At 36.8% G+C, this 27,228-nt stretch overlaps 1 protein-coding gene across 7 annotated transcripts in view; it reads left to right on the forward strand.

The window, feature by feature from the left end:
- ARFGEF1 (ADP ribosylation factor guanine nucleotide exchange factor 1) overlaps positions 1–27,228 on the forward strand; it is a 147,712-nt gene that overhangs the window by 88,511 nt on the left and 31,973 nt on the right. For all 7 annotated transcript variants that reach the window (XR_002343274.2, XR_014843708.1, XR_014843709.1 and 4 more), the window contains 10 exons: positions 3,733–3,904; positions 5,883–6,034; positions 9,683–9,811; positions 10,993–11,151; positions 11,388–11,538; positions 17,031–17,121; positions 25,996–26,036; positions 26,149–26,318; positions 26,683–26,834; positions 26,969–27,141. Coding sequence is in view for 4 of the 7 variants with exons in the window: in XM_001928010.8 (XP_001928045.2) it covers positions 3,733–3,904; positions 5,883–6,034; positions 9,683–9,811; positions 10,993–11,151; positions 11,388–11,538; positions 17,031–17,121; positions 25,996–26,036; positions 26,149–26,318; positions 26,683–26,834; positions 26,969–27,141 (1,390 nt within the window). In the remaining 3 variants the exon portion in view is untranslated. The remainder of the gene's footprint in view (positions 1–3,732; positions 3,905–5,882; positions 6,035–9,682; positions 9,812–10,992; positions 11,152–11,387; positions 11,539–17,030; positions 17,122–25,995; positions 26,037–26,148; positions 26,319–26,682; positions 26,835–26,968; positions 27,142–27,228) is intronic.

A 27,228-nucleotide genomic window follows, 5' to 3' on the forward strand; every position in this document is an offset into this window, starting at 1 on the left:
GATCTTTGGCCTTCAGTGCTAAGAATCCAGTATTGCTGTAAGCTGTGGTGCAGGTCACAGGTGTAGCTGTGGCTATGGTATAGGCCATCGGCCATAGCTCCATTCTGACCCCTAGCCTGGGAACTTCCATGTGCTGCAGATGTGGCCCTAAAAAGACCAAATAAATAAATAAATAAGTTTGAGATTAAATTTGCAGTATAGGGAGTTTTGGGTGTGTGTTTTGAGATTTGTAAGACAGGATTGATAGGGAAAGTATAAACCAAATGTGTGATGAAGGGACTATATGCATATAGTTTTAAACACCAGAACTCAACAACTGTGCTTTTACTTGATTTTATATAGTGCTTTTTTAAAAAATCATTTAAGATTTTAGTCATTTAAAATTTGCCTTTGGCTTATTACTGGCAGCATAGTGGAAGCAGCTCACTTCCAGAGCTTCCATTATCTAGCATGATACTTTTTTCCATGGTTTTATAAAGCAGTCTACAGATAAAGACTTACTTAGGTATTTTCATATTAAGAGTTTTCTGTCTGAGTTTTCCGTCTAAGCCCAAAGCAGAATTACATTTTATACTGCTTCCCTTTGATTTTAGGTTGTCATACTTTTAATAAATTTCTGTTCTGTTAGTGAATCCTGAATGTTACATGCATCTGTGTCTTATCATCTTGTATATGTACATTCTTCTGTGTTATTTTTTTCTAAAACTTCCTTTAATGCCCTTTTCATAGTACCCAGCTTATTAAAAGTTTCTGAACACACACCAGTTAGAGAGTATTATCTTGAAATTAGTGTCCTGTCTGCATGGCACTGTTGCTGTCGGTAGAACATGTGTCTAGGCCCTGGTCTAGCAGTAGCAACTGCTTGTGATCATACCACTCCCTTTCAGGCTGCTGGCTGCCATCCTGTGCTCTGATGCAGCCTGCAGCCAAAGAACAGCTTATGAGTTCCTATGAAACTGAGTGGCCTGTTAAAGAATTGAACCAGAGTTCCCATTGTGGTGCAGTGGGTTAAGAATCTAGCTGTGGGGGAGTTCCCATCATGGCTCAGTGGTTAACAAATCCGACTAGGAACCATGAGGTTGCGGGTTCAGTCCCTGACCTTGCTCAGTGGGTTAAGGATCTGGCATTGCCGTGAGCTGTGGTGTAGTTCGCAGACGCGGCTTGGATCTGGAATTGCTGTGGCTCTGGCGTAGGCCGGCGGCTACAGCTTCAATTAGACCCCTAGCCTGGGAACCTCCATATGCTTTAGGAGTGGCTCTAGAAAAGGCAAAAAAGACAGGGAAGAAAAAAAAAAAAAAAAAAAAAAGAATCCAACTGTGGGGGTGCAGGTTTGATCCCTGCCTCAGCAGAGTGGTTTAAAAGATCTGATATTGCCGCAGCTGCTGCTCCAGTTAAGTCCCTGGCCAGGGGACTTCCATATGCTACAGGTATGGCCATTAAAAAACAAGACAGGAGCTTCCATCATGGCTCAGCAGTTAGTGAACCCAGCTGACATCCATGAGGACGTGGGTTTGATCCCTGGCCTTGCTCAGTGGTTAAGGATCCAGCATTGCTGTGAGCTGTGGTATATGTCGAAGATGTGGCTCGGATCCCGAGTTGCTGTGGCTGTGGTGTAGGCTGGCGGCTGCAGCTCCAATTAGACCCCTAGCCTGGGAACCTCCATATGCCATGAGTGGTCCTAAAAAGGCAAAAGACCCCCCCAAAAAAGATGAAATTAAACCCATAATTAATTTTATAATTAAAACATGATTTATGATCTATAGTAAATGACATGATTTTTTAAAGAACACAGGTAACTTTAAAGGAATCCCTTAAAATAATTCTCCCTGTTCTTAGTTGTTTTCAGAGTTAAGATATAGGTGAATTTAGCAAGTCATTTATGTTCCTTTTTCACCTGGAATATTTATAGTTAGACTACCTTTTATATATAGATGTGAGTCAATGAATTTTTAAAAAATTTTGAGGTACATTTAGAACATGTTGAATATTTTTGTATTTCTTAATCTTCATCCTGGTAACAGTTGGCTTTAAGTGATTTAAGCACTGAAACTTAATTAGGCACAGCTTAATTTAAGCACATGAGGATAAAAGTCAAAAGTAAAGGGTTCCATAAAAAAAAAGGAGGGAAAGAAAATAAGATTATGTTTTCTACTTCTTCCAGAATCTCATTGTGGCAGAATTGTGCTCTTTGAGCACTGTATTTTTATTTTGTGTACCTAAAATGAATGTATTACCTTCTCCAACTTTCTAGCAGCTCCCACCCTATCTCCCAACCCAGATCCAGAAAAAGGCTTTACTGCTCCTTCCCATTTTCTCCTGAGGCTTGTCTTTGTGTCTCATTGACATGGTACTAAAAGATTATGCCATGTTTAAAATTTCCAGGTGATGTTAATCTTTGTAAGCCTTCCTGGCAGCACTTGGGTGATCTTTTATTTTGGTACTCTTGGGTCATTGTTTTTTCATTATTCCCTAGAACTTCAGGTGAAATGGCTTTCTTTTTTTAATGTTTTAAGTGCCACGACTCAATTAGTTTCTAAAGTTTTAGTATACTAGAGCTTTTTCCCCTTGAGTAATAATAAATTACATTTGAATATTTTTATGATAACATTTAAAAATTTTTTTGGTAGGAAAGGTGCTTCTTTCACCCTTTCTGACATAGCTAAAAAGATCTTTTGACAGAGTACTCAGAACTAAATAAGTATTTGTATCCTAGTAATATCCTTTGGCCTTCTGGTTTCTCTTTTTGCAAATATCTGATGACTTACTTGATTATTATTCTATGTACTGTCTTATAAATTTACAGGAACTTTATCTTTAGAGATGCTTTAAATTCTTTATGGAAGGTGGTAGGAATATATTGAGTTAATAAATACATGTATCTTCACAACCATTATAAGACTTTTGAGTTTTGTCCACCTGGGTTTTGGGGAATATAAAGCATAAACATTTTGGTTGTGCTAATTCCCAAGTTTGGTGACTGGGCTACCATCTTATAAACAACAAATTTGTGTTCAGCTGATTTACTAAGATATGCATCAGGATGTTCCTGTTCAGAGTACTCATAAACTAGACAGAATGTTCCAAGGATACTTTGTCCAGATCACCTAATATTCAGTTGCTGTGACGAGTCAGTCAGTGAGATTGTGATCTGATTTTAAATAAATTTCAGCTCTTATTCCTGCACCCACTGTTATATAAAATCAGTTATTAAATCATTGGCAAAACATTTATGGTCTTCTGAAATAAGATTAGAATCTTTTTAATAACATATATTTCTGATATATGTCATGGTCTTTTTTTTTTTTTTTGGCTGCTCCCATGGCATGTAGGAGTTCTTGGGCCAGGGATTGAACCTCTGGGACCTGGTCACAGCTGTGGCAATGCCAGATCCTTAACCCGCTGTACTACAAGAGAACTGCCAGTCATGGTCCTTTGTTTAAACACTCTGGCTAGAGCTCTTAAACCTTGGGCAAAAACAAGTAACTTCAGTATTTTAGTCTCTCTGTTTTCTTACTACAAGTTACTCACGTGCACATCAGAGCAAGGTGAGTTAGTATATGCCAGGATGAGTCTCCTTCTTCATTGCCTTCATACTCTGTGACTCCTTTTTTCATTTTAATGTCTGCTTTGTTTAGTATTTTCCACTTACTGACCTCAAAGTATTTTTAAATCCTCTTATATTAGTATTTTTATGTTTAATTTTTAGGAATTACAACATTTTTTTATTTCTAGGTTAAAAATAAAATGACAAAGGAACAGTACATTAAGATGAATAGAGGTATCAATGATAGTAAAGATCTTCCTGAAGAGTATCTGTCAGCCATCTATAATGAAATAGCAGGAAAAAAGATATCAATGAAAGAAACAAAAGAACTAACAATCCCTACAAAATCAAGTAAACAAAGTAAGTATATGAGTCAATCAATCCTGATTGTTTAGGAGGAAAAATAAGGGTTCTTCAAAAGTTTTTTACCTAGTTTAGAATAAATCAAGTATAGTTTATTCTAAGCAGTATTATAATACAGTTTGCATATCTGATTGTGTTTTTTCCCATATCCTGAAGAAGGATAGCACTGACCAATGATGAAAGGGAAAATGCTACATAACATGCACCGATTGGTGTACATTTAGCATATACTTGTCCAATTAGCAGGTAATCTCAGCACGATTTAGGGACCAGAGAGATTGGTTAGGCAATCCCAATGGGCAGACTTCAACTCTTTCTTTTTTCCTGCCTCCTTGTCATCTTCAAGCAGTTGATTTCCATTGGTTCACCTTTCATTACACATAAGAAGCTTAGAAGTAGGGGTGATTCAAGGAGATGGGAAAGGTCAGCATCATGGGGGAGCTCTTGGGGTTGGAAATCAGATGCACAACAAATTATATCACTGTGGAGTTCCTAGATCTGACCAGCTGTAGGAAACAGCTGTTGGCCTGCCTCCATTCTCCATCTTCTCTGTCACTCTCCCACTCCCCCCACTCTCCTTCTCTCTCCTCTCTTCTCTTCTCTTCTCTTCTCTTCTCTCTCTGCAGTGTGATTGAATTAGATCCAAAATCCAACTGCAGGAGTGAGGTGAGGGATAGTTGCTCCATAATATGGAAGACAACTTCTCCCTGTCTGAGCAACTTCCACTTGGAAATGAAATCTCAGGCTTCACCTAACAGAACAGATTGTGGTAGCAAAATTTTATTAACAGGAGAGGATCAGAAAGGCCTGTGTGATATATGTATTTATAAAACTTGATAAAGAATTATTAAATGAGTGTCAGAGGCCCTGGAGATAATGTTAGAAGGAATAGTGGAGTATAAATGGCCTTATCTTTTAGAATAACATAGGGAATGATTCTAAGGAATTTTAGAAGGTTCTCACTTACTTTATAGTTGAGAAAACTGAAATCCAGAGAGGTTAGGAAACTTAGAATCATAGATGCTATAAACTAAGTGTAATGTAAAAACTTATGTTAAAATCTCTATACCTAAAACCCAAAGAGTGACAAAACCAAATCTTAAACTTGGCATCCTTGGCTCTTAATTGTCCAGTACCAGTGAGCAGTTTACTTGTTGGTAGTTTTATTTTCTTCTGCTTGAAAAATTAAGTATACTGATCTAGACTTCATTTTCACATTTCAATAGATGTCAATTACCTGATGTCATTTTTTTCCTTTTACCCATGTAACATCATCTTCATATCTCTCTTTCCCTGGACCATTCTATATGGGTAGAAGAAATCACTGACAGCTGGTGGGGGGAGGAGGTGGTTGTGTGCTAACACTCTAAAATCACCCCACATGCCAGGGCCACTGTTAACTCAGGAGATGCCATTCAAGCATGTGTCATACAAGGATGCATTGCCTTTGACCTTCCTCTGTTTGCCTAGCTCCTTTTTGGGTTGTTTCTCTACCATTGTGACAGATTTGTACCTACTCTCTTCTCTTTCCATAGGTTTCCCACATATCCCTGACTCCTAGTTTAGGGGTTTTTTGGTCTATTTTTGAGATGAAATTCATATAACACAAAATGTAGCATTTTCAAGTGAACAATTAGTGGTATTTAGTACACTCACTGGGTTTTGTAACCATCACCTCTATGTAGTTCCAAAACATTTTCATCACCCCAAAAATAAAACCCTGTATCTATTAAGCAGTTACTCCAGGTTCTGTGCCTTTTCCTAGCCCCTGGCTGTTACCAGTCTGCTTCTGTCTGTATGAATTTGCCTACTCCGGATATTTTGTCTAAATGGAATCATTTATTATGTGACCTTTTGTGTCTGGCTGTTATTTTTAATTAGTATTAATTGGTAGTGTTTATCATTTTTTACTAAACTTCAAAATAGCATTCTTAAATGCTTTACATTTTAATGCTAATAGTGTTTGCTGTTTCAGATGTAGCCAGTGAAAAACAAAGAAGACTCCTGTACAACTTAGAAATGGAGCAGATGGCTAAGACGGCTAAAGCACTCATGGAGGCTGTGAGCCATGTCCAGGCACCTTTCACAAGTGCAACACATTTGGAGCACGTGAGACCCATGTTTAAGGTAAAAGCTCCTAATAACTTTTGGCTGCATTATATACATTTATATATACTGTTATTCAGCATATACAGTTATATAATATCCATTAGGCTAGACCCAGAAATAAAAGCCCTGTTATTTAGGAGATAGCAAATGTAAAATTTTTCTTAAAGAGAATGATAAAAGATATGCACAGTTAGCAATTAATAGGTGTATGATATTAAGAATTAAGAATAGAAAGATTTTGGAGAATTAATCCCTGGCCTGGTTTCCTCTAAATGAGTTCTGTTTAGGCCTTTGGACTTTCTGAAATCTCAAAATAATCTTGAGTCTCTTGCTCTCTTTCAATGCTTCTGGCCAAGGAACTAATCAGAGAGTTCTGAGTATGCCTGGGGCCCGGAAAGTTGAGTCAGAAACAAAAGGGAGCATTCTTTATGTGTATAGATCTAGTAGAAATGATACTGCTTCTTTAAAATTTGATTTCTCATGCCTTCATTTTCCTGTTCTTTTTTTCTACCCTTTCTTCAAATTCCAGAATTGAGTAAGCAGGCATCATAAGGATTGTAGGGAAGTGGAGGGGAGTCTAGTCAAATTCAAGAAGCGTAGATGGGTAAAAGTCCATTCCACTTCTTAGGGTAGTGTGGTTAGATGGTCTGGGGAGGTTGAAGATTATAATTCGAGCTCTCATTCAGACATTAACTACACATGTGTATGGGTGATAAAGAAGACTTTACAAGAGTTGAGCTCTAAAATTTACCATTCTTCCCTTCCTTCAGGGTCTTTGTGATTATTTCTAAAAGTTGATGGAGGGTTACAAGATGATAGCAGGATGCTGGGAGATAATGTTGAAGGAATAGTGGAGTACAGCTGGCCTTTCTTCTGACATAATATAGAAAGTGGTGTTAAAAGAAACACTTCTCTTTATTATTAAATAAACTATACAGCAGTTTTTTGTTTTTGTTTTGAATAATCTTCTACCTTTGTTTTTCTTTTCAAATGTTTTCGTGAAAGAGAAGGGGAGATAAAAAAACAAAAAAGAACAAAGAACTAGCCATAATTGTACCACTCAGAAAAAATTTCTGTTGTTTAATATACTACTCTTAATTAAACAGTTGTGATACTACTATGTATAGAATTTTGTATCTTGTTATTTATCACATAAGTGTTTCCTCATGTCATTAAACATTCTTCATAAACAGCTCTTAGGATCTATTCTCTGGATTAATTGTAGTTTATTTAAACTCATCCTCTAAACTAGAATTAAGAACATTTCCTTGCACTGCCATTTCTACTGTCATTACCTCTCCAGACACCTTCTTTTCTCACTCTTATGACTGTCATGTCCTCCTAACTGGTGTCCTTATGTCTATTTTTGTGCTTCTCTTACCCAGTATAGAGAACAGAATGTCCTTTTTAAAATATAAAATGAAATGTTACCTTTTTCCTTGACACCATTCACTGACTTTGCAACTGTGATGATACACCCAGAGGGTCTGTAGACCTTGTGTGGTTGGCCTCCACTTGGCCTCCAACCTCATCGCTAGATTTCTTGCCTCCTACTATGGTGCAGTACTATGCTACTATGGCTTTCCTCCATTTCTAGAATGTTGTAGATTATTTTTTCCTTAGAGCATTCATACAAACTGTGTCCTTTATTTAGAATGCTTTTTCCTTCTTTGCCTGAGTAGTTTCTACTTTAAATGTTATTTCTCAGAGAGTTCTGCTCTAACCCCTCTGTTCTAAATTAGGTCCCTTTTCATAAATTGCTATGCTCTTCCTTCATTATAACAGCATTTATTTATTTTTGAATTAATATTTCTTTCTTTACTAGATTTTAACTCCATGGGGAAGGGACTGTTCTGTTCACTTTCCCCAATATCTAGCACAATTCCTGGCTTGTAGTTAGTGCTCAGTAAATAAGCATTGGGCCAAGTAAAGGAAAAAATGAGAGATTCCTAGAATGTTATATAATACTAAAGGATATAAATATTATTAAGAATCTTTTTGTAGGAGTCCTTGTCATGGCTCTGAGAGTGAATCTGACTAGCATCCATGAGGACACAGGTTCGATCCCTAGCCTCGTTCAGTGGATTAAGGATCTGGAGTTCCCATGAGCTGTGGTGTAGGTTGCAGACATGGCTCGGATCTGGCGTTGCTGTGGCTGTGGTGTAGGCAGGGCAGCTACAGCTCCCATTCAGCTCTAGCCTGGAAACCTTCATTTGCCACAAATGCGGCCCTAAAAAGACAAAAAAAAGAATCTTTTTACATATTGCCAAATTGTATTCTACAGAGGTTTATACATTTGATGGGCCAGTTTCACTGCCCCTGGATATTATTTAGGTATGATTTGATAAGAGAAATCATTTTCTTTAATGTTTAATGGAGTTAAACCTTTTTTAACTGGCTGAGGAACCTTATACTTCTTATGTAAAATATTACACAGGTTTCCGGACAGATGTGCTGTTTTCTTCATTTATAATAGGATGTGTCGTTTATTACTTTCATGTGGTGCTTTGTATTTTAAAAGTAGTGCACTTCGTATGTTTCCCACATCTCTGAATAGTGTCAGTCTACGTATTGAAAGGGGAAGAATATAATGTTCAGAAATAGGTTAAATAAGTGACAAGGCTAGGACTAGAAGTTAGGGACTGGGGCTTAGGTTCCTTTGTTTAGGAATTATACACTTTTACTTAACTTTCTGACAGTACAAGTTCTCTTTTCTTTAATAATGCTAAAAATGTTCTAGATCTTTTAAAAAGTCCAGTTGTTGTTTCTGTACCACACTGGTATAAACATTTTTTTAAATGTGTATGGCTATACAGATATATAGTTTTGCTTCATTTTGACTTACTAAAAAGCAGCAAATACTTTTGTGTCACACGTTTCAAAGTTATACACACACATGTACACACCTCTCTATATATTTATGTGTGTGTATATATATATGTTTTGATATTAGGATTTCAGTAGTCAAAGGTAGCTCTTTTTTTTGGTTATTTTACATTATAATTTCACAAGCTCTTCAGTTTTGATAAAATTTAGTGTTTGTTGGCTTTCACAGTCTGTAATGAAGATGTATTTTTATTGAACTATATTTTTAAAATGTTTTCCAGCTGGGAACTAGAGATGCCATTGATGTCTCAATGTAAAATGTTTGAACCGCATGCACAAAAAAATAAGGCTAAATGATATTCAGGGAGCAGGCTTAAAGAAAAGAGAATCATGTAACTGTTACAAGTAGAAAAAGGCTGAAAGGATTTTTTTGGAAATAAAATTAGCCCATGAAATATTGCAAGGGACAAAGCTTACAGAGAGAGATGAGTTCTGACATCAGGCATAAAATTAATGTAATTTATGAGTATTGACTATTCCCGTTTTTATTAATGTGAATAATTTATAGATGCTATGCTTAAAATATGCCTACTGTCCTGTCCCGAATTTATAATTTCACTCTCCGATTTATTTAAGCTCAGGCAACATTAATAATTTTTCCTCTGGAGGAAGAAAGCTTTCCAAATAACTATGCCAGGAAACTCTTTGCTTTTTTTAAAAAAATAACTCCGTCAAATCATTTATTGTCTGAAAGCTTTGAGAAATATTAATGTAGTATTTTCATAAAGTTTAATTATCACTAGATGTCTATAATATATTTTACATTTTTAATTCTTCTAGTTGGCTTGGACACCTTTTCTGGCTGCGTTCAGTGTGGGTCTACAAGACTGCGATGATACTGAAGTAGCCTCTCTTTGCCTGGAAGGTATAAGATGTGCGATCAGAATTGCATGCATTTTCAGCATTCAGGTAACAAAGAATTTTGCCTTTGTAGCCAGTCTGGAAAACGTAAATTACTTATGTCATTACTATTGTTTAAATTATTTCTTGTGTTGAAATTATTAAGAACTAATTTTAAATTTATAACGGAATTTAAATGAATCTTAATGTTTATTAAGCTTCAGAAAAACTACAGTTAGAAGGGTAGTTCTTTATTGATGTGTCTAAAATTGGTCGAAATAACTTTGGTTTGCAGGTTTTTTCTCTATAGAATGTTAGCTATGTATAGAGTTTCCAAGAGTCTGATTTCCTTTATTGTAATCTGAGTATTTAAATATGTTTCATGTTTGTATTTATTGAATTATATTTTTCACATTTTATATATTTATACATATTACTTTATAACTTTACCTAAGCCTAAGAACAAGTTATCTTTAAGAGACCCAAGCATCTCAAACATAATTTTCTTTTCTTTTTTTTTTTTGGTCTTTTCTAGGGCCGCACCTGCAGCATATGGAGTTTCCCAGCCTAGGGGTCTAATTGGAGCTGTAGCTGCTGGCCTACACCAGAGCCACAGCAACTGGGGATCCAAGCCGCATCTTTGACCTGCACCACAGCTCACAGCAACGCTGGATCCTTAACCCACTGAGCGAGGCCAGGGATGGAACCCACAACCTCATGGTTCCTAGTCCGGATTTGTTAACCACTGAGCCACAACAGGAACTCTTCGAACATAATTTTCGTGAAGACAGTCCCTTCTAGTAATTTATATGCTTTGTCTAATAGTAGATTTTAGCCAGTGCTTGCTTGCTTTTTAAAAATCTATTTCACATTTAATTATGATTGTTATAGCTCAAAAAGCATAGTCTAACTTAGTAGAGAAAAAATGAGAAAATTTATAAATCAGGTTTCTGCTAGTCCACAGTCACTTGAAACATAAGTGCTCAATGAAATTTTTTTTAATGATTTATTGTCACTAAAATCTCGTCTTGATTTGACACCTCCATTGCCTTTCAGTTTTAGAAATTCATCCTTTTCTGCTTCGTTCATCTTAAAATTTTTAAAAAAACTATAGTTTGAGGTATTATATGTAATTCATGACTTGTCAGTTAAAAACTTACTAAAGAAGTAAACAGAGTTCATCAGTAGGGAATTAGAGATGACCTTGTTGTATTCACAGCCAGTAAGCATACTTTTTCTCTTTTTCATAGCTGGAGAGAGATGCATATGTCCAAGCACTAGCAAGATTTACCTTACTTACAGTGAGCTCTGGGATTACTGAAATGAAACAGAAGAACATTGACACAATCAAAACACTTATCACAGTGGCTCATACAGATGGAAATTATTTAGGAAATTCATGGCATGAGGTATAAGCACTTTATTTTCAGCTTTGCAATTTGTTTTATAAAATGAGCTAATGCTAAATATTTTATCACTGTCATGCTTAAGTGTTTGGGGAGAAAATTAATGTAGTACCTTTAAGATAAGTATATTTAGCTTTTTATAATGATTGGAATTTAGTCTCTGTTTATAAATTGTAGCTGCATACATTTAAATATTTTTGCCAATGTTTAATTTTTATTTTTTCCTTTTTGTAATTAAGATTCTGAAGTGCATCAGTCAGTTGGAGCTTGCACAACTTATAGGAACTGGAGTGAAACCTCGGTACATTTCTGGAACAGTGAGAGGCAGAGAAGGATCTCTTACTGGAACAAAAGATCAGGCTCCTGATGAATTTGCAGGTCTAGGGCTAGGTGAGAATTTTTTGAATCATTTTCATGAAGTATCAAAATTTGTTTTTAACTTGCTTGTTATAAGTAACTTTATTGTAGCAATGAAATGTAGGGATGTGATAAAATACCCTTTGGCTAATAACCTTATTGAGGAGAAAGTGAGATGACGTTATACATCTTTTTTGCCTGGTTGAGTTAGCAACATTAAATGACCCTTAATCTTACTCTCATAGTTAGGGGTGAAGGTGGGTACAGTTTAAAATTACACACGCTTTTACATGAAAAAGAATGAAATACTGCCATTTGCCACAACGTGTATGGACCTAGAGAATATTATACTTACGGAAGTGAGTCAAACATAATATGGTGTCACTTAATATGTGGAATCTAAAATATAAAAACAAGTGAATCTATATACAAAACAGAAACAGACTCATAGACATAGAAAACAAATTTATGGTTACCGAAAGGAAAAGGGAGCGGGAAGGGATAAATTAGGAGTATGAGATTAACAGATACAGACTGCTATCCATAAAATAGATGAGCAATAAGGATTTACTGTTAAACACAGGGAACTGTATTCAATATTTGTAATAACCTTAATGCAGAATAATCTGAAAAGAAATATATATCATGAAAATTACCTGCTTTTAAGACTAAACAGATAAGTTAAATGAGTGAAGGCTTATGTAAGATGATAAATAATTTAGGCAGCTGGGGAAAGCATTCACATTCAGATGTTTTGAAAGCACTATACAGACATAACCAGACTCTTATGCCAGTTCCTGGTTCCTCAGGAACTCAGTATGGCCAGGAGCTTCCAGATGTAAACCAGCAGGACAAAGGAAGGATTAGCAATATGGATACAGAAGAACTAAAGAAAATACATTTTTAGTCACACATGGGCAGAGTTCCACCAAGGAAGCAAAAGGTTTAGGCTGTCTGTGACTTTGAATACCATACTTCTGGATTTGAATTCTTCTGTATTTCTTCCTTATAGTAACTTGTGTGCCAGTTGCTTTAATTATCTGAGCGTCAGGTTCCTCTTTTGCACACTAATGGTAATCTACTATTAGAGTTGTTAGGGTTAAATTAAAAAATACATAAGTGGACTTAGTACAGTGGCTAGTATATAAATGGTTTCTGGATTATTCTCTATCCATCTTCCCTACCTCACTTCCAACCAAGAAATCTAGAGACATGACTTAAAGAGAGCAAGAAAGAATATACCTGAGATCTAAGGATATTTACCATTTACCTTTTAAGGCTTTGTACTGTCACATATTTCTGGATGTTTTCTATCTTTTATCATTTAATAATTTCTCCGTTGTTGCTTATAATAAAGATTCTTAGGAAATTCAGGAGAACTTCAAGCTTGAGAAATGATCATAGGGAAAGAAGTAAAGACGATGACCATGTTGGGACTTCAAGGTGAACTGGGAACAGTTAGTTCCCAGTGGTGATCCAGCTGTGGCAGCCAACAGTGCAGTCTGTACGTCCCTTGTATCAGAGGGTCTGTGGTTCTGAGAGGTGCAGGTATGGACATAACTGAATGAGCCAGCTACAGGGTTTAGAACTACCTGAACACCTGCATGGTTAGTGACTTCTGTAACCTGCATGTCTGACTCAGACATTAGAAATCTAATTGTTTCAGAAGGTAGCCTGAGATACAGATGAAAAGTCCTTATAGGCAAGTGAAATGAGTGTGCATTGATTGATTAAACAGGTTTTGAAAGGCTTCTTTTCGGCAAGTCACAAAAGTAGATTACACTAAAAATAAAGTACCCAGTGGACTATTTTATCTTATGTGTTAGTCAAACTGGGGAAATAATTCTTGCTGATAATGTTTACTGGTGTACTTAAAAATGAATTAAAATTAATTTGATCACTGTGCTGTTGTGTTCCTTAGGCAGCAAGAGTATGAGATGACCTGCTTTCTTACTTCAAGAAAAGGGAATTTATATTAAAATATGCACATTTGGAATCTGGAAATGAAATAAAAATTCCAGGCTTCCAGGCATTCTTCCATCTCTCTCTCTTACTTTATCCAGTCCTTCTCTTATGTCATCCACTTCTGTTTGCAGCCTGCTCTATTCTCCATTCATTCCTAAGTGATTAGCTCTCTCATTTTTTTGGTCTCTATCCTAGAGGGAGCCGGTCTGTTAACTTGGCCCCTGTTGGGCAGAACCCTCCCTTCAGGTTGTCTCATTGGTTAGTTCCCAGCCAGCTCAGTGTGGCAGATGTCTGCTCTGTCCATCTGTGCCCTGTCACCTACTCAGACAAATGCTTTCTTAAGGACACTGTAGTCAGAACTGAAGCTAGAAGTGGATGTGGGACAGATGGTTGAGCTGGTTTGGTCTGTATATCATGTTTTTTAAAAAATAAGTTTATATCTTCTTTTATCAATGACAACTATACTCCATATATTCATGTAACCAAGTTAATAGGGCTGAGTTTATGTTTATCTGATTTCGTTACTGCCTTGATGCATGTCTATACCTTCCCTTTTTGGAAACATGAAACTCTTATAGTTACTAAGAATACATAGCATATGATCATTATATTTGAATTATATGCATACTATTCTTTTATGGTATATATTAAAATTGAAAATTACTTGGTCATATCAATCTTAAGTAAATGTATCATACCACCTACATATTTATTTTTAGTCAACCTAAATATTTGTGCTTTTGAGTAATTTCTTTGGTAAAACCAAAACTATTAGCCTGTTAACTTATACTGTCATATAGATGTTTGAAAGATTTCAGTATTTATCAAATAGATTATTTGGATTGTTAGACATTTTAACCATTGTTTGATTTCTTTAAATATGTTTATTATTAGTGATTACAAATTACTATGTTTAAATATAAAAGGTATTGGGAGTTCTCTGGTGGCACAGCTATTTGCGTTGCTACTGAGCTGCAGGTTCGATCCTGGGCCTATAGAACTTCCGCATGCCATGAACTTGACCAAAAGCAAACAAATAAATGTTAAAAAGGTATAGAGGAGTTTAAGTGTGTTAGAACATGATATTCACATGCACACTTCCATTATTTTATAAATGCTGTTTCTTCTACCTGAATTGCTTTTTCTTCTTCCTTTCCCACATGATTATCCTTCTAGGCCCAACTCAAATTAATATTTCCTCATATGTGAGGCCTTTCCATAAGCTAACATAGCCATTCTGCCTTTCCTTATCGAAATTAGTTCTGTTTAGCAACACTTGTATTAGTAATTATGTAATTATATAGTTAGTTCATTTCAGCCATGAGGTAATTATTGTATTGTATGTTGTTAGTCTGTCTGTCCTGGTAAATTATTAACTGTGAGGACAGGGATCATATTTTATCACTTTGTTCAGTTCCTGGAATAGAATTTGCATTCTGGAGTTCCCGTCGTGGTGCAGTGGTTAACGAATCCGACTAGGAACCATGAGGTTGCAGGGTTGATGCCTGGCCTTGCTCAGTGGGTTAAGGATCCGGCTTTGCCGTGAGCTGTGGTATAGGTCACAGATGCAGCTCGGATCCTGTGTTGCTGTGGCTCTGGTGTAGGCTGGTGGCTACAGCTCCAATTAGACCCTAGCCTGGGAATCTCCATATGCCGTGGGAGCGGCCCTAGAAAAGGCCAAAAGACAAAAAAAAAAAAAAAAAAAAAAAAAAAAGAATTTGCCTTCTGCTGGTTTACGTAACATCATCTAGGAGTTCCTGTTTTGGGAGTTCCCATCATGGCTCAGCGGAAATGAATCTGACTAGTATCCATGAGGATACACGTTCAATCCCTGGCCTTGCTCAGTGGGTTAAGGATCTGGCATTGCTGTGAGCTGTAGTGTAGGTTGCAGATGCAGCTCAGATCTTGCCTTTCTGTGGCCTAGGCCGGCACCTGGGAGCTGTGATTTGACCCCTAGCCTGGGAACCTCCATATGCTGTGGGAGTGGCCCTAAAAAGATATATACACCAAAAAAAGGGTTTCTGTTTTGGCTCAGCAGGTTAAGAACCCAATATAGTATCCGTGAGGATACAGGTTTGATCCCTGGCCTCGTTCAGTGGGTTAAGGATCCAGTGCAGCTGTAGCTCTGATTCAGTCCCTAGCCCATGAACTTCCATTATGCCACAGGTGTGGCCCTAAATAAATAAATAACATCATCTATTATGTTTGCAGTCAAAAAGGCATTTATTGAGCATTTAGTCAGTTGAGTCAACAAGTATTTATTAAACATCTGCCTTGGATTTAATGATGAATGAGGTAGAGAAGTAGAGTGTACGATTTGCTTCCTAACCTTGAGAACTTTTTATCTGGCTGAGAAGGCAACAATAATACACCTAAAGTAATTTATAATAATAAATCAAATGGAAAATTTTTTTTTTTTTTACTTAGCCACATCTGTGGCATGTGGAAGTTCCTGAGCCAGAGATCAGACCTGCACCTCAGCAGCGACCTGAGCCACTGCAGTGATGCCACATCCTTAATTTGCTATGCCACAAGGGAACTCCAAGAACTTTTTATGAGTAATACTTATTTAAGCAAATACTTCGTTCAGAGGAAGATGAGACAATGGAGAGGAGCCCTTCATTGAAAACTCAAGTTGGGTCTTGGTAGATAAAGTTTAGGTAGTTGAGGGATGGCCTGAATAGAGACACATATTGGCAGGAATGTTGAACTGCCTTAAATGCTAAGCTGAAAAGTTTTAAATTTTATCCTGAAAGTAGTAGTAAGCAAAAGGAAGGTGATGATTTAGGGAAATTAATTCAAAAGGAGAAGAATGGAGAGATTGGAGAGGGGAAAAAAGCAGCAACAGGGAAAGTAATCTGGAAACTGTTTTAGTAAATCCAGGCCTGGAATTACAAGGGTCTAAACTGAGTAGGGATGAAAATGAATGTATCATGAACACAGGTCAAAAGATTTAGTGATAGTGGAGAAAGGGAAAGATATCAAAGATGATTGTAAGATTAAGAGTTTAAAAACCAGGGAAGTTGTTGTTCTGCTGTCAAACACATTAAACTGATGTAGGGGGGAAAAGATGAATGGTTTTTTTTTTTTTAAATAAGAGGATTTTACACCATAGCAGTAGAATTTCCAGTAAATATTTGTAATCAAGGGCCTGGAGACTGAATGACTGGGGACAGCTGATTTTATGGAATTGGGAGTCCTCCTAAGTAGGTACCACTGGACTGGGGTTAGTGGTGGTGGTGGTGTGGTGTGTTTCTCACACATTGAGAGAAGTTATGCCTAAGGTCATTAATTTTGTGATCAAAATTGTCAGTGCCCATCATTCATGTGATCTTTGCTGATAACATAGTTTGTGTCTTTTAACCATGTCTGTGTACCACTTGGTTCAGCTCAGTAAGCACCTTTGACCTTGATAAAAGGTCACTGATGTCAAAAGAATTTTTCACCCAAAGCTTGTTTTCTTTCTTTGGGAAAATAACTGATTTCAGAAATGTGTTTTAGAACTCTTAAGTGTTCTTTCTTATTTTCAAACTGAAATGACTCTCTTTTATGTATGGTAGTTGGAGGAAATGTGGACTGGAAGCAGATAGCAAGTATTCAGGAATCCATTGGAGAAACCAGTTCTCAAAGTGTTGTTGTTGCTGTAGATAGGTAAGGTATTTGTTTTATTACCTTTTCAGATGAATGCTGTTTTAATTCTGTAGCATTTAGATGTTTTTTGCTCAGGAGTAAAAAAATATATATATATCCAAAATATATCTTTCTTTAAGTAATGTAAGACTGTGTTGTGATACGTTGTGTTTAAATGATGAAGTACCTATAATTTTGGAGAGAAACAGTATGAACATTTAAGTGACAATTAGTGAGCATTAGGGAAATGGTAACCTTGATGAGAAAGAACACAATTTTTGTTCCTTCATTTTTTTAGATTTCCTTTGTAGACAGTTTACTCTCCTCATTATCTCTGAAAACACAGTATAATTTGTCTTTCTGAGTGTATAATACAGTATTACATTATGGGTAAAATAAAGGGATTTGCTGACAGTTCTCAGTATAAGTGTCTTTGAAAAGGATTTTGGAATTTGTGTATTATATACAGTACCAGATACTCCTCATTTTTATTGTTTTTTTTTTTTTTAAAGAAAATCTATACTATGGTTTATTTTACTGTGGAATATTTAGTTTATTCCAGATTTTTTAAATTTCCAGTGTCTGAAGCAATTTCTTGTGTTTTGAAGATCAGCCTTTTCCAGATAGATGCCCAAAAAATTGAAATTTAACATTTTCCTGGGAAAAAGTCAGTCTATTCAGCAAGAATTGCTGGGAAACCTGGAGTGCTGCATGCAAATCAGTGAAACTAGAACACACCCTTACACCATGCACAAAAATAAACTCAAAATGGTTTAAAGACTTAAATATGAAACAAGACACCATCAAACTCCTAGAAGAGAACATAGGCAAAACACTCTCTGACATCAACCTCATGAATATTTTCTCAGGTCAGTCTCCCAAAGCAACAGAAATAAAAGCAAAAATAAACCAGTGGGACCTAATCAAACTGAAAAGCTTTTGCACAGCAAAGGAAACCAAAAAGAAAATAAGACAACTTACAGAATGGGAGAAAATAGTTTCAGACAATGCAACTGACAAGAGCTTAATCTCTAGAATATACAAGCAACTTACACAACTCAACAGCAAAAAAGCCAACTACCTAATTGAAAAATGGGCAAAAGACCTGAATAGACATTTCTCCAAGGAAGGTATAGAGATGCCCAACAAGCACATGAAAAAATGCTTAACATCACTGTTTATTAGAAAAATACAAATCGAATCTACCACGAGATACCACCTCACACCAGTCAGAATGGCCATCATTAATAAGTCCACAAATAACAAGTGCTAGAGGGGGTGTGGAGAAAAGGGAACTCTCCTGTACTGTTGGTGGGAACATAAGTTGGTACAACCACTATGGAGAACAGTATGGAGGTACCTTAGAAATCTCTACATAGAATTATCATGTGATCCAGCAGTCCCACTCTTGGGCATATATCCAGACAAAACTTTCCTTAAAATAAACACATGCCACCTGCATGTTCATTGCAGCTCTATTCACAATAGCCAAGACATCGAAAGAACCCAAATGTCCATCAACAGACGATTGGATTAGGAAGATGTGGTATATATACACAATGGAATACTACTCAGCCATAAAAAATGAAATCATGCCATTTGCAGCAACATGGATGGAACCAGAGACTCATACTGAGTGAAATAAGTCAGAAAGAGAAAGACAAATACCATTTGATAGCACTCATATCTGGTATCTAATATATGGCACAAATGAACCTTTCCACAGAAAAGAAAATCATGGACTTGGAGAATAGACTTGTGGTTGCCCTGGGGTGGGGGAGAGAAAGGGAGTGGGAGGGATTGGGAGCTTGGGATTAATGGATGCAAACTTCGTCCCCATGCTATACAGTGGGGGAAAAAAAAGTGTGTTGGGGGAAATAACAATAAAAAGTAAACAAAAAAAAATTTAACATTTTACAACACTGGTGTTTAAATTTTTTAACACTTATGATGGAAACTTTCAAAAATACAATATGCACTGTGATCTTTTTTTGATACTTAGAGATTCATGCCGATCCATTATTTTACTTTGCTTTTTTTTTTTTTTTTTTTTTTTTTGTTGTTGTTGTTGTTGTTGTTGCTATTTCTTGGGCCGCTCCCGCGGCATATGGAGGTTCCCAGGCTAGGGGTTGAATCGGAGCTGTAGCCACCGGCCTACGCCAGAGCCACAGCAACGCGGGATCCGAGCCGCGTCTGCAGCCTACACCACAGCTCACGGCAACGCCGGATCGTTAACCCACTGAGCAAGGGCAGGGACCGAACCCACAACCTCATGGTTCCTAGTCGGATTCGTTAACCACTGCGCCACAACGGGAACTCCTATTTTACTTTGTTTTAAACAAAACTTTTTGCTCTAGGTATAGACAGAACAAGTAGGAATAGAGTGTGCAGTGGCTTCTGATCCTGGCAATACTCCCTGGAACTTTTTTCCTTAAAAAGAATTCTTAATGTCCACTTTCTTTCTGTCTATTTTGGCGGGCTGGGGAGAAGGAGATCATTTGCCTTTTTCTTGAGAAGACTGAAAAAAGATTGTGTATCATCTTATACCTACTAAGCAACTTGAAGGCTTAGTGTGTGCTACTTGGCACTTTTCAAAGTGTTTGCTATGTGTTAGTTCATTTAATCCATTCAGTAGCCTTGTGAGATGAGTATTACTATTTTTTGTCTTTTTGCCTTTTCTAGGGCCACTCCCTCAGCTTATGGAGGTTCCCAGGCTAGGGGTCTAATTGGAGCTGTAGCTGCTGGCTTACGCCAGAGCCACAGCAACACAGGATCTGAGCCACATCTGCGACCTACACCACAGCTCATGGCAACACCAGATCCTTAACCCACTGAGCAAGGCCAGGGATCGAACCCACAACCTCATGGTTCCTAGTTGGATTTGTTAACCACTGAGCCACGACAGGAACTCCGAGATGAGTATTATTATTGTCCTCAATTTACAAATAAGGAATTAGATAACTTGCTCATTCCCACGCCCAGGCTCATCTGGTCTTGACTGTGGCAGTGACCTTTTCATTCATGGAAGAGTAGTGCCCAGCTGTCCTCAGGCACGCCTGTCCCTGAGTTTTATTTACTCCTAACCTCTCTGCCTTCCTCCCGCTGCTAAGGCTCCAGAGCAGTATAATGTTTGCCCTTCTGTTGTTAGGGGACAGCTTCCAAATGTTTCTGGCCATCCAGAAAATCATCTACACTGTCATTAACAATCTATCCAGGCAAGAGTCCATGCTGTACGTACTATTCTCTTTCCATAATACACTTTGTGTGACCAGAGCCGGTTCTGATTTACCCAGCTTTCCACTCTTTGTTACAGGGAAACATGTCACTCATTTGAACAAATGATAAGCCTCTCCATGTAAAGAATTTATGCTATTTCAGAGGAGTCTTAGCACAAATTCTCTTAGTACTTTTTTGTCTCAAACTCATTATCGCCAGATACTTCTACAACATAAATTCAGTGTCATTCTTTGAAGCCACCATTACCCTGATACCAAAACCAGACAAATATACCACAAAAAAAGAAAATTACAGGCCAACATCACTGATGAACGTAGATGTAAAAATCCTCAACAAAATATTAGCAAACCACAAACAGATATGCATTAAAGTGATCATACACCATGGTCAAGTGAGTTTTATCCCAGGAATGCAAGGATTCTTCAGTATCTGCAAATCTATCAATGAGATGCACTACATCAACAAACTGGAAAATAAAAACTATATGATCATCTCAATAGTTGCAGCAAAAGCTTTTAACAAAATTCAACATCCATTCCTGATGAAAACTCTCCAGAGAATGGGCATAGAGGGGAACTACCTCAATATTTTAGAAATCATTTATGACAAACTTAGAGCTAACATCATTTGCAATGGTGAAAAACTTGAAGCATTTCCACTAAGATCAGGAACAAGACAAGAATGTCCTCTTCCACGGGTGTAATTCAACCTAGTCTTGGAAGTCCCAACCATGGCAATCAGAGAAGAAAAAGAAATAAAAGGAATCCAAATTGGAAAAGAAGAAGTAAAACTATCACTGTTTGCAGATGACGTAATTCGATACCTAGAAAATCGTAAAGGCACAACCAGAAAACTCTTAAGAGCTCATCAATGAATTTTGTAAAGTCACAGGGTACAAAATTAATACACAGAAATCAATTGCATTTCTATATACTAACAATGAAAGATCAGAAAGAGAAATTAGGGAAACAGTCCCATTTACCATTGCATCAAAAAGAGTAAAATACCTAGGAGTAAACCTACCTAAAGAGACAAAAGACCTGTACTGTGAAAACTATAAGACACTGATGAAAGAAATCAAAGAAGACACAAATAGATGGGAAAATATACCACGCTCTTGGATTGGAAGAATCAATATAGTCAAAACGACAATGCTATAGATTCAGTGCAATCTCTATCAAATTACCAATGACATTCTTTATAGAACTGGAACAAAATATTTTAAAATTTGTATGGAAACACAAGAGACCTCAAATAGCCAAAGCAGTATTGGAAAGAAAAAACAAAACTGGAGGAATCAGGCTCCCTGATTTCAGATTCTGCTGCGAAGCTGCCTACAGTCATCAAGATGTTATGGTCCTGGCACAAAAACAGAAATGTAGATCATAGAACAGAATAGAAAGGATAGAAATAAATCGAGACACTTGTGGGCAATTAATCTATGACAAAGGAGGCAAGAACATACAGTGCAGGAAAGATAGTCTCTTCAATAAACAATGCTGGGAAAAACTGGACTGCTACATGTAAGAGAATGAAATTAGAACGTTGTCTAACACCATACACAAAATAAACTCAAAATGGATTAAAGACTTAAATGTAAGGCCAGACAGTATAAAACTCCTAGAGGAAAACATAGGCAGAATGCTCTTTGATATAAATCATAGCAGTATTTTGTTTGGTCCACCACCTAAAATAAAGACAGTGTCCAATTTTACGCAAGACCTCAGCATTTAAATTTTACCTTAGAAGTTCCTGTTGTGATTCAGTGGTAACGAACCCAACTGGTATCCATGAGGATGTGGGTTCCATTCCTAGCCCCGCTCAGTGGGTTAAGGATCCATTGTTGCCATGAGCTGCAGTGTAGGTCACAGACACAGCTTGGATCTGGCATGGCTGTGGTGTAGGCTGGCAACTGCAGTTCCAATTCAGCCCCTAGCCTGGGAACTTCCATATGCCACAGGTGTGGCCCTAAAAAGAGAGAGAAATTACCTTATAGTGAAGTCATTAAAAGTTACATCTTGGAATTCCCGTCGTGGCGCAGTGGTTAACGAATCCGATTAGGAACCATGAGGTTGCAGGTTTGATTCCTGGCCTTGCTCAGTGGGTTAAGGATCCAGCGTTGCCGTGAGCTGTGGTGTAGGTCACAGACGCGGCTTGGATCTGGAGTTGCTGTGGCTCTGGCGTAGGCCGGCGTAGCTCCAATTAGACCCCCATCCTGGGAACCTCCATATGCTACAGGAAGTGGCCTTAGAAAAGGCAAAAAGACCAAAAAAAAAAAAAAAAAAAAGTTACATCTTTGGTTTGTTGTAAGATTATATTATTCTTGTGTGGTGCATATCACTTTCTCATTTTCTCCTGAATTCCTTTCTGAGTATCTGAGTTGATTCTCATGTGTAATATTCTGAATCTAGTCCATAAGCTAAGTCACTGAGGTAACCCCGGTATTCGTTACAGTGGTGAGAATATTGTCTGGGATCATCCTGACAAAAATATGTCATTTTTCTGTCCTTAGGCCTATTGTTCTGAAGAATCTCTTAGGGCAAGTATAAGAACTAAACATGAAAAATGAAAATAATTCTTTGCTTAATTATTTATAGCTTCTGTTTCTTAATAGAAAAACATGTGGTTACATCAAAAGCCTTAAGATGGTAAAATTTTCTAATTGTCTCCACTTTTGTATTTGGAATTCTGTATTATGAGAATTTAGGAGGATATAGGGCACTTTAATCTGGAGTACCAGAACCTCTAGGATTTGCTAGGGTAACAGTAGTCATTGTGAAACTGGACCAATTTTGTGAGTATTACTAAAGTATGCAGGAGTAGATTTTATCCACCAATGATTTACCTCTGAAAGTTAAAAAAACAGTTATTTAGCACCATAGTTTTAACTTTTATTGTTTTTTAAGCATGCCAGATCTAGTTTTATACTGACCCATCTCACATTTTGGAACATCTCTGTCACCTGTGAGGAAAATATGTACAGCTCTACCACCCCCACTGTGTTTGCTTATAAATATCTTTCAGCTGGGTCTAAGCAATAAACGTTAACCTCTGATATTTTCAGTATGAAAACTTTTTACATATACGGTAATTTAGTCTGCCAGTGTGTTGCATACAGCTTAAAGTTTATTTGATCTAGAATTTGCACATTTTATCCTTTTTTTTTTTTTGCATTATTGCAGTGCTCTCATAATATGGATGAATTAGTAATCTATCAAATTTTTTTTTTCCTGCTCATACTTTTCAGGGCATGTCTTTTAGCATGCAGATTCTCATGCTTCTGTCCTTTGCTTTTCATATAGGACATGCAGGATCCATGGCATAGACTGCTTTTGTGAAACATAGCTCTGTTCTCCTGTCCTAGTATATTAAGGCTATTAAGGCTTAACTCTAAATGCCTCCACAGACTGCTGTACTCTACTTTATGGCTTATCTTTAGTGGAGCATTATCAGAAGTAGAGTGACCCCTCAGAGGCTTCCAAAGTGAGTAGGAATCTGGATGCCCTTTCCCAGGAGGCATGCTCCCCTACCTTCCACTGCCACCTGGGCCGGCAGAACCTCTCTGTTGGCTGATGATACTCTCTGTCCTGGTTGCCTTTGTTGTTCACCATCTCACCTCCTGTGGAGGATTCGTTGCTTTCTTCCCCTGGAGTTGCATAATCCCCATCTCTACTTCTCTTCTTTACTCTATACTCTTTGTCATTTGCTTCCTTCTCAGGTTAAAAAATACATATATACTTTTTTTGGTTTTTTGTTTGTTTGTTTGTTTGTTTCTTGTCCTGTCATTTCCACTGTACTATTTAGTTTTGACTTTTCTTTGTGGTATGGTTTTTAATAGCTCTTGCTTTCCACGAGAATACCTCTAGTTGGAGAAACAGCTAATGACGTTGATAATGCATAGTCTAGCAATTCTCATTTTTGTTCATGTAAGAGGTTTATAGGCCTTGTATGTTTTTAATTTCTGGATCCAGTCTAACCACTTGATTAAATTGGGCCCTGTTACTCTAACTTCCCCCCCCCAGATTGTGTTTTTTCAGTCACATTTTTGAATTGTTCTACTGACAAGAGCGATGTAGGAAATCTCAAGGTGGCCCTTTGGCAGGAGATCAGATCCTGAGTTACGGCATTGTCAGTTTTTAAGCCGTTTTTCCTGTCTTGTTTTTGATAGTCATTGCCAGGACACATAGACGTTCAAAGGCATTGAGGTTGAAACATCATGATACTCATAACATTTAGATTGCTGTGATAGGAAAAAACTAAAGTGTATTTAAATTATGTTTTCCTCAGGTAGGTGTGAGGCAGAGTAGCAAAGTTGTTATGGGGTGGACTCTAGAGTCTATAGGTCCTGGTTTGAATCTTGGCTCTAGCATTTACTAGTCCTGTGACTTCCAGAAAGTTATTCAATATCTTTGTGTCTCAGTTTTTATGTTGATAAAATTGAAAGTATTAGAGTAGATACATTTCAGGGTATTTGTGATTACATGAGTGAGGATATTTTTAAAGCACTTACGTTAGTACTCACCCTGTGATTGTTGGTAGCTGTTACTGTTACCATGATTACTTTTATTCCTAAGTTTAATATTTGACCTGCTCCTCCCTTTGAGGCTTCCTTTTTTGTGTGTGCAAATCCTATTATTATGTTTTAAGTTGAATAGCAGTTCATCCTGGAAGTCAGATCAAACCATTGGTTACAAACTCAAGTCATGGATAAAAATACAGACTTTAAAATAAGAGGATTGATACACTTATCCTGAAATTTTTTATGAAACTTAGAAACAGAAAAGTGCTCAGTGAAGAAGGCAAGGCAAAGCTTAACTCTAACTATTTGAATGCTCTAAGAAAAGTCACTTTAGCCACTTGCTGGTTAAAATGTTGGAGACTATCTACAGGGTTCTGTTAATCACTTGTAATTTAACATAATGAGGCTTTTTGGGGTTTTTTCTTCTTTTTTTGGTGTTTTTTTGTTTTGTTTTGTTTTTCCCTCTCTTTTCTTTTTAGGGCTTTACTTGTGGCATATGGAAGTTCCCAGGCTGCGTCTAATCAGAGTTATAGCTACTGGCCTACACAACAGCCACAGCCATGCCAGATCTCAGTTGCATCTATGATCTATACTGCAGGTCATAGCAACACAGATCCTTAACCTCCTGAGCAGGGCCAGGGATTGAACCCACATCCTCATGGATACTAGTTAGGTTTGTTACTGCTGAGCCGCAGCAGGAATGCCCATAATGAGTTTTTTAATCAAATGTACATTACATGTAAAAATAAAATAGAAGTCTTCATTTTAGGAACATGTTTAATGCTAGTAAATCTTCAGGAAAATTGAAAAATCTTCTATTTTGTGTATGCCCATTGTTTTACAAATTAATATTTTTCTTATTCTCAGACTCTCATAAGACACTTACCTTAATAATAGAATTACAGTAATGTGTTCATAATGTGGTATGTCATTTAGTGCAAAGGAGGGAGGGAGGAACATCCAAACTGTACTTATTACTAAACTATATGATAAGAAATATTCATTTGATTACCTGGTTTGTTGTTGTTGTTGTTCATTTAAAACAGATAAAAGTAGTCAGTACCTTAGGCTACTTACTTTTGAATTGATGCATTAGAAGTGAGACCTTATAAATTTTTGAATTATGTTTTTTCCTTTAGAATATTTACAGGATCAACAAGGCTAGATGGAAATGCTATTGGTAAGTATGTCCATTTACTCTTACTCCACTTATAAACTGACTTTGTGCCCAGAGCCTTGAAAGTTAACCCTAAAAAAACTCTTTAAAACTCTTTAATCTGTTTATATTCTAGTGGATTTTGTCCGTTGGCTCTGTGCTGTGTCTATGGATGAATTACTTTCCACTACACATCCAAGAATGTTTAGTCTACAGAAAATAGTAGAAATATCATATTACAACATGGGGAGAATAAGATTGCAGTGGTCTCGAATTTGGGAAGTTATTGGAGATCATTTTAATAAGGTATTCGAGTAATCATAGGATTTACTTAATTTGTAATAATTTTTGTTGATTAATTTTCCTTATCATAATCTGAGACCTTTTTCCTTTCCAAGCAGTTTTTCACTACATTTTTTTTGTAATTAAATACAGCAAAACTCTTTTGAGTCCTATTTTTTCTTTGAGAAATAATGACTCTAGGTTTTGAAATTTTAGTTAAAATATGTTATTTTTGTTGAAAATATTATTAACAGACTTAGTGCTCTATGGAGAATCTTTGAGTTTAGCTGCCTATGCTATTAATTGTTTATTTTTTCTAAAGCAAAAGTAAAGAATTATCAATTTTTACTGCTGACACTAGCACCCTGTGTTTGTGTTGCTGTTACAGGTTGGCTGTAATCCTAATGAAGACGTAGCTATTTTTGCAGTAGACTCCTTGAGGCAGTTGTCAATGAAGTTCTTAGAGAAAGGGGAGCTTGCTAATTTCAGATTCCAAAAGGATTTCTTAAGGCCTTTTGAACATATAATGAAACGGAACAGGTATTATATTTGTTGAATTGCTTAATATCAGAAAAACACTTTATTATTTTCCACAGAAGGGGAAAAAAAAAAAAAAGGAGAAAGGAAAACAAAAACTGATGAGTTTTATCCAAGCAATTATATTAATATTTTAGGTCTCCAACAATTCGAGATATGGTTGTACGGTGTATAGCACAGATGGTTAATTCTCAGGCTGCTAACATTCGGTCTGGATGGAAGAACATTTTCTCTGTATTTCATCTAGCCGCCTCCGATCAAGATGAAAGCATAGTTGAACTTGCATTCCAAACCACGGGGCATATTGTCAGTGAGTATTCTCCTAGCAATGTTCAAGTTAAAAAAACAAATTTTAATGTGTTCAGAAGATAATTCAAGTGTAAGATTATAGGCCTGT

This window comes from Sus scrofa, chromosome 4 (assembly GCF_054392235.1).
Source record: "Sus scrofa isolate SSC_HxYL_T2T_F1_AM1 chromosome 4, Sscrofa_HxYL_maternal_Yorkshire_Landrace_v2.0, whole genome shotgun sequence".
NCBI classification, from domain to species: domain Eukaryota; kingdom Metazoa; phylum Chordata; class Mammalia; order Artiodactyla; family Suidae; genus Sus; species Sus scrofa.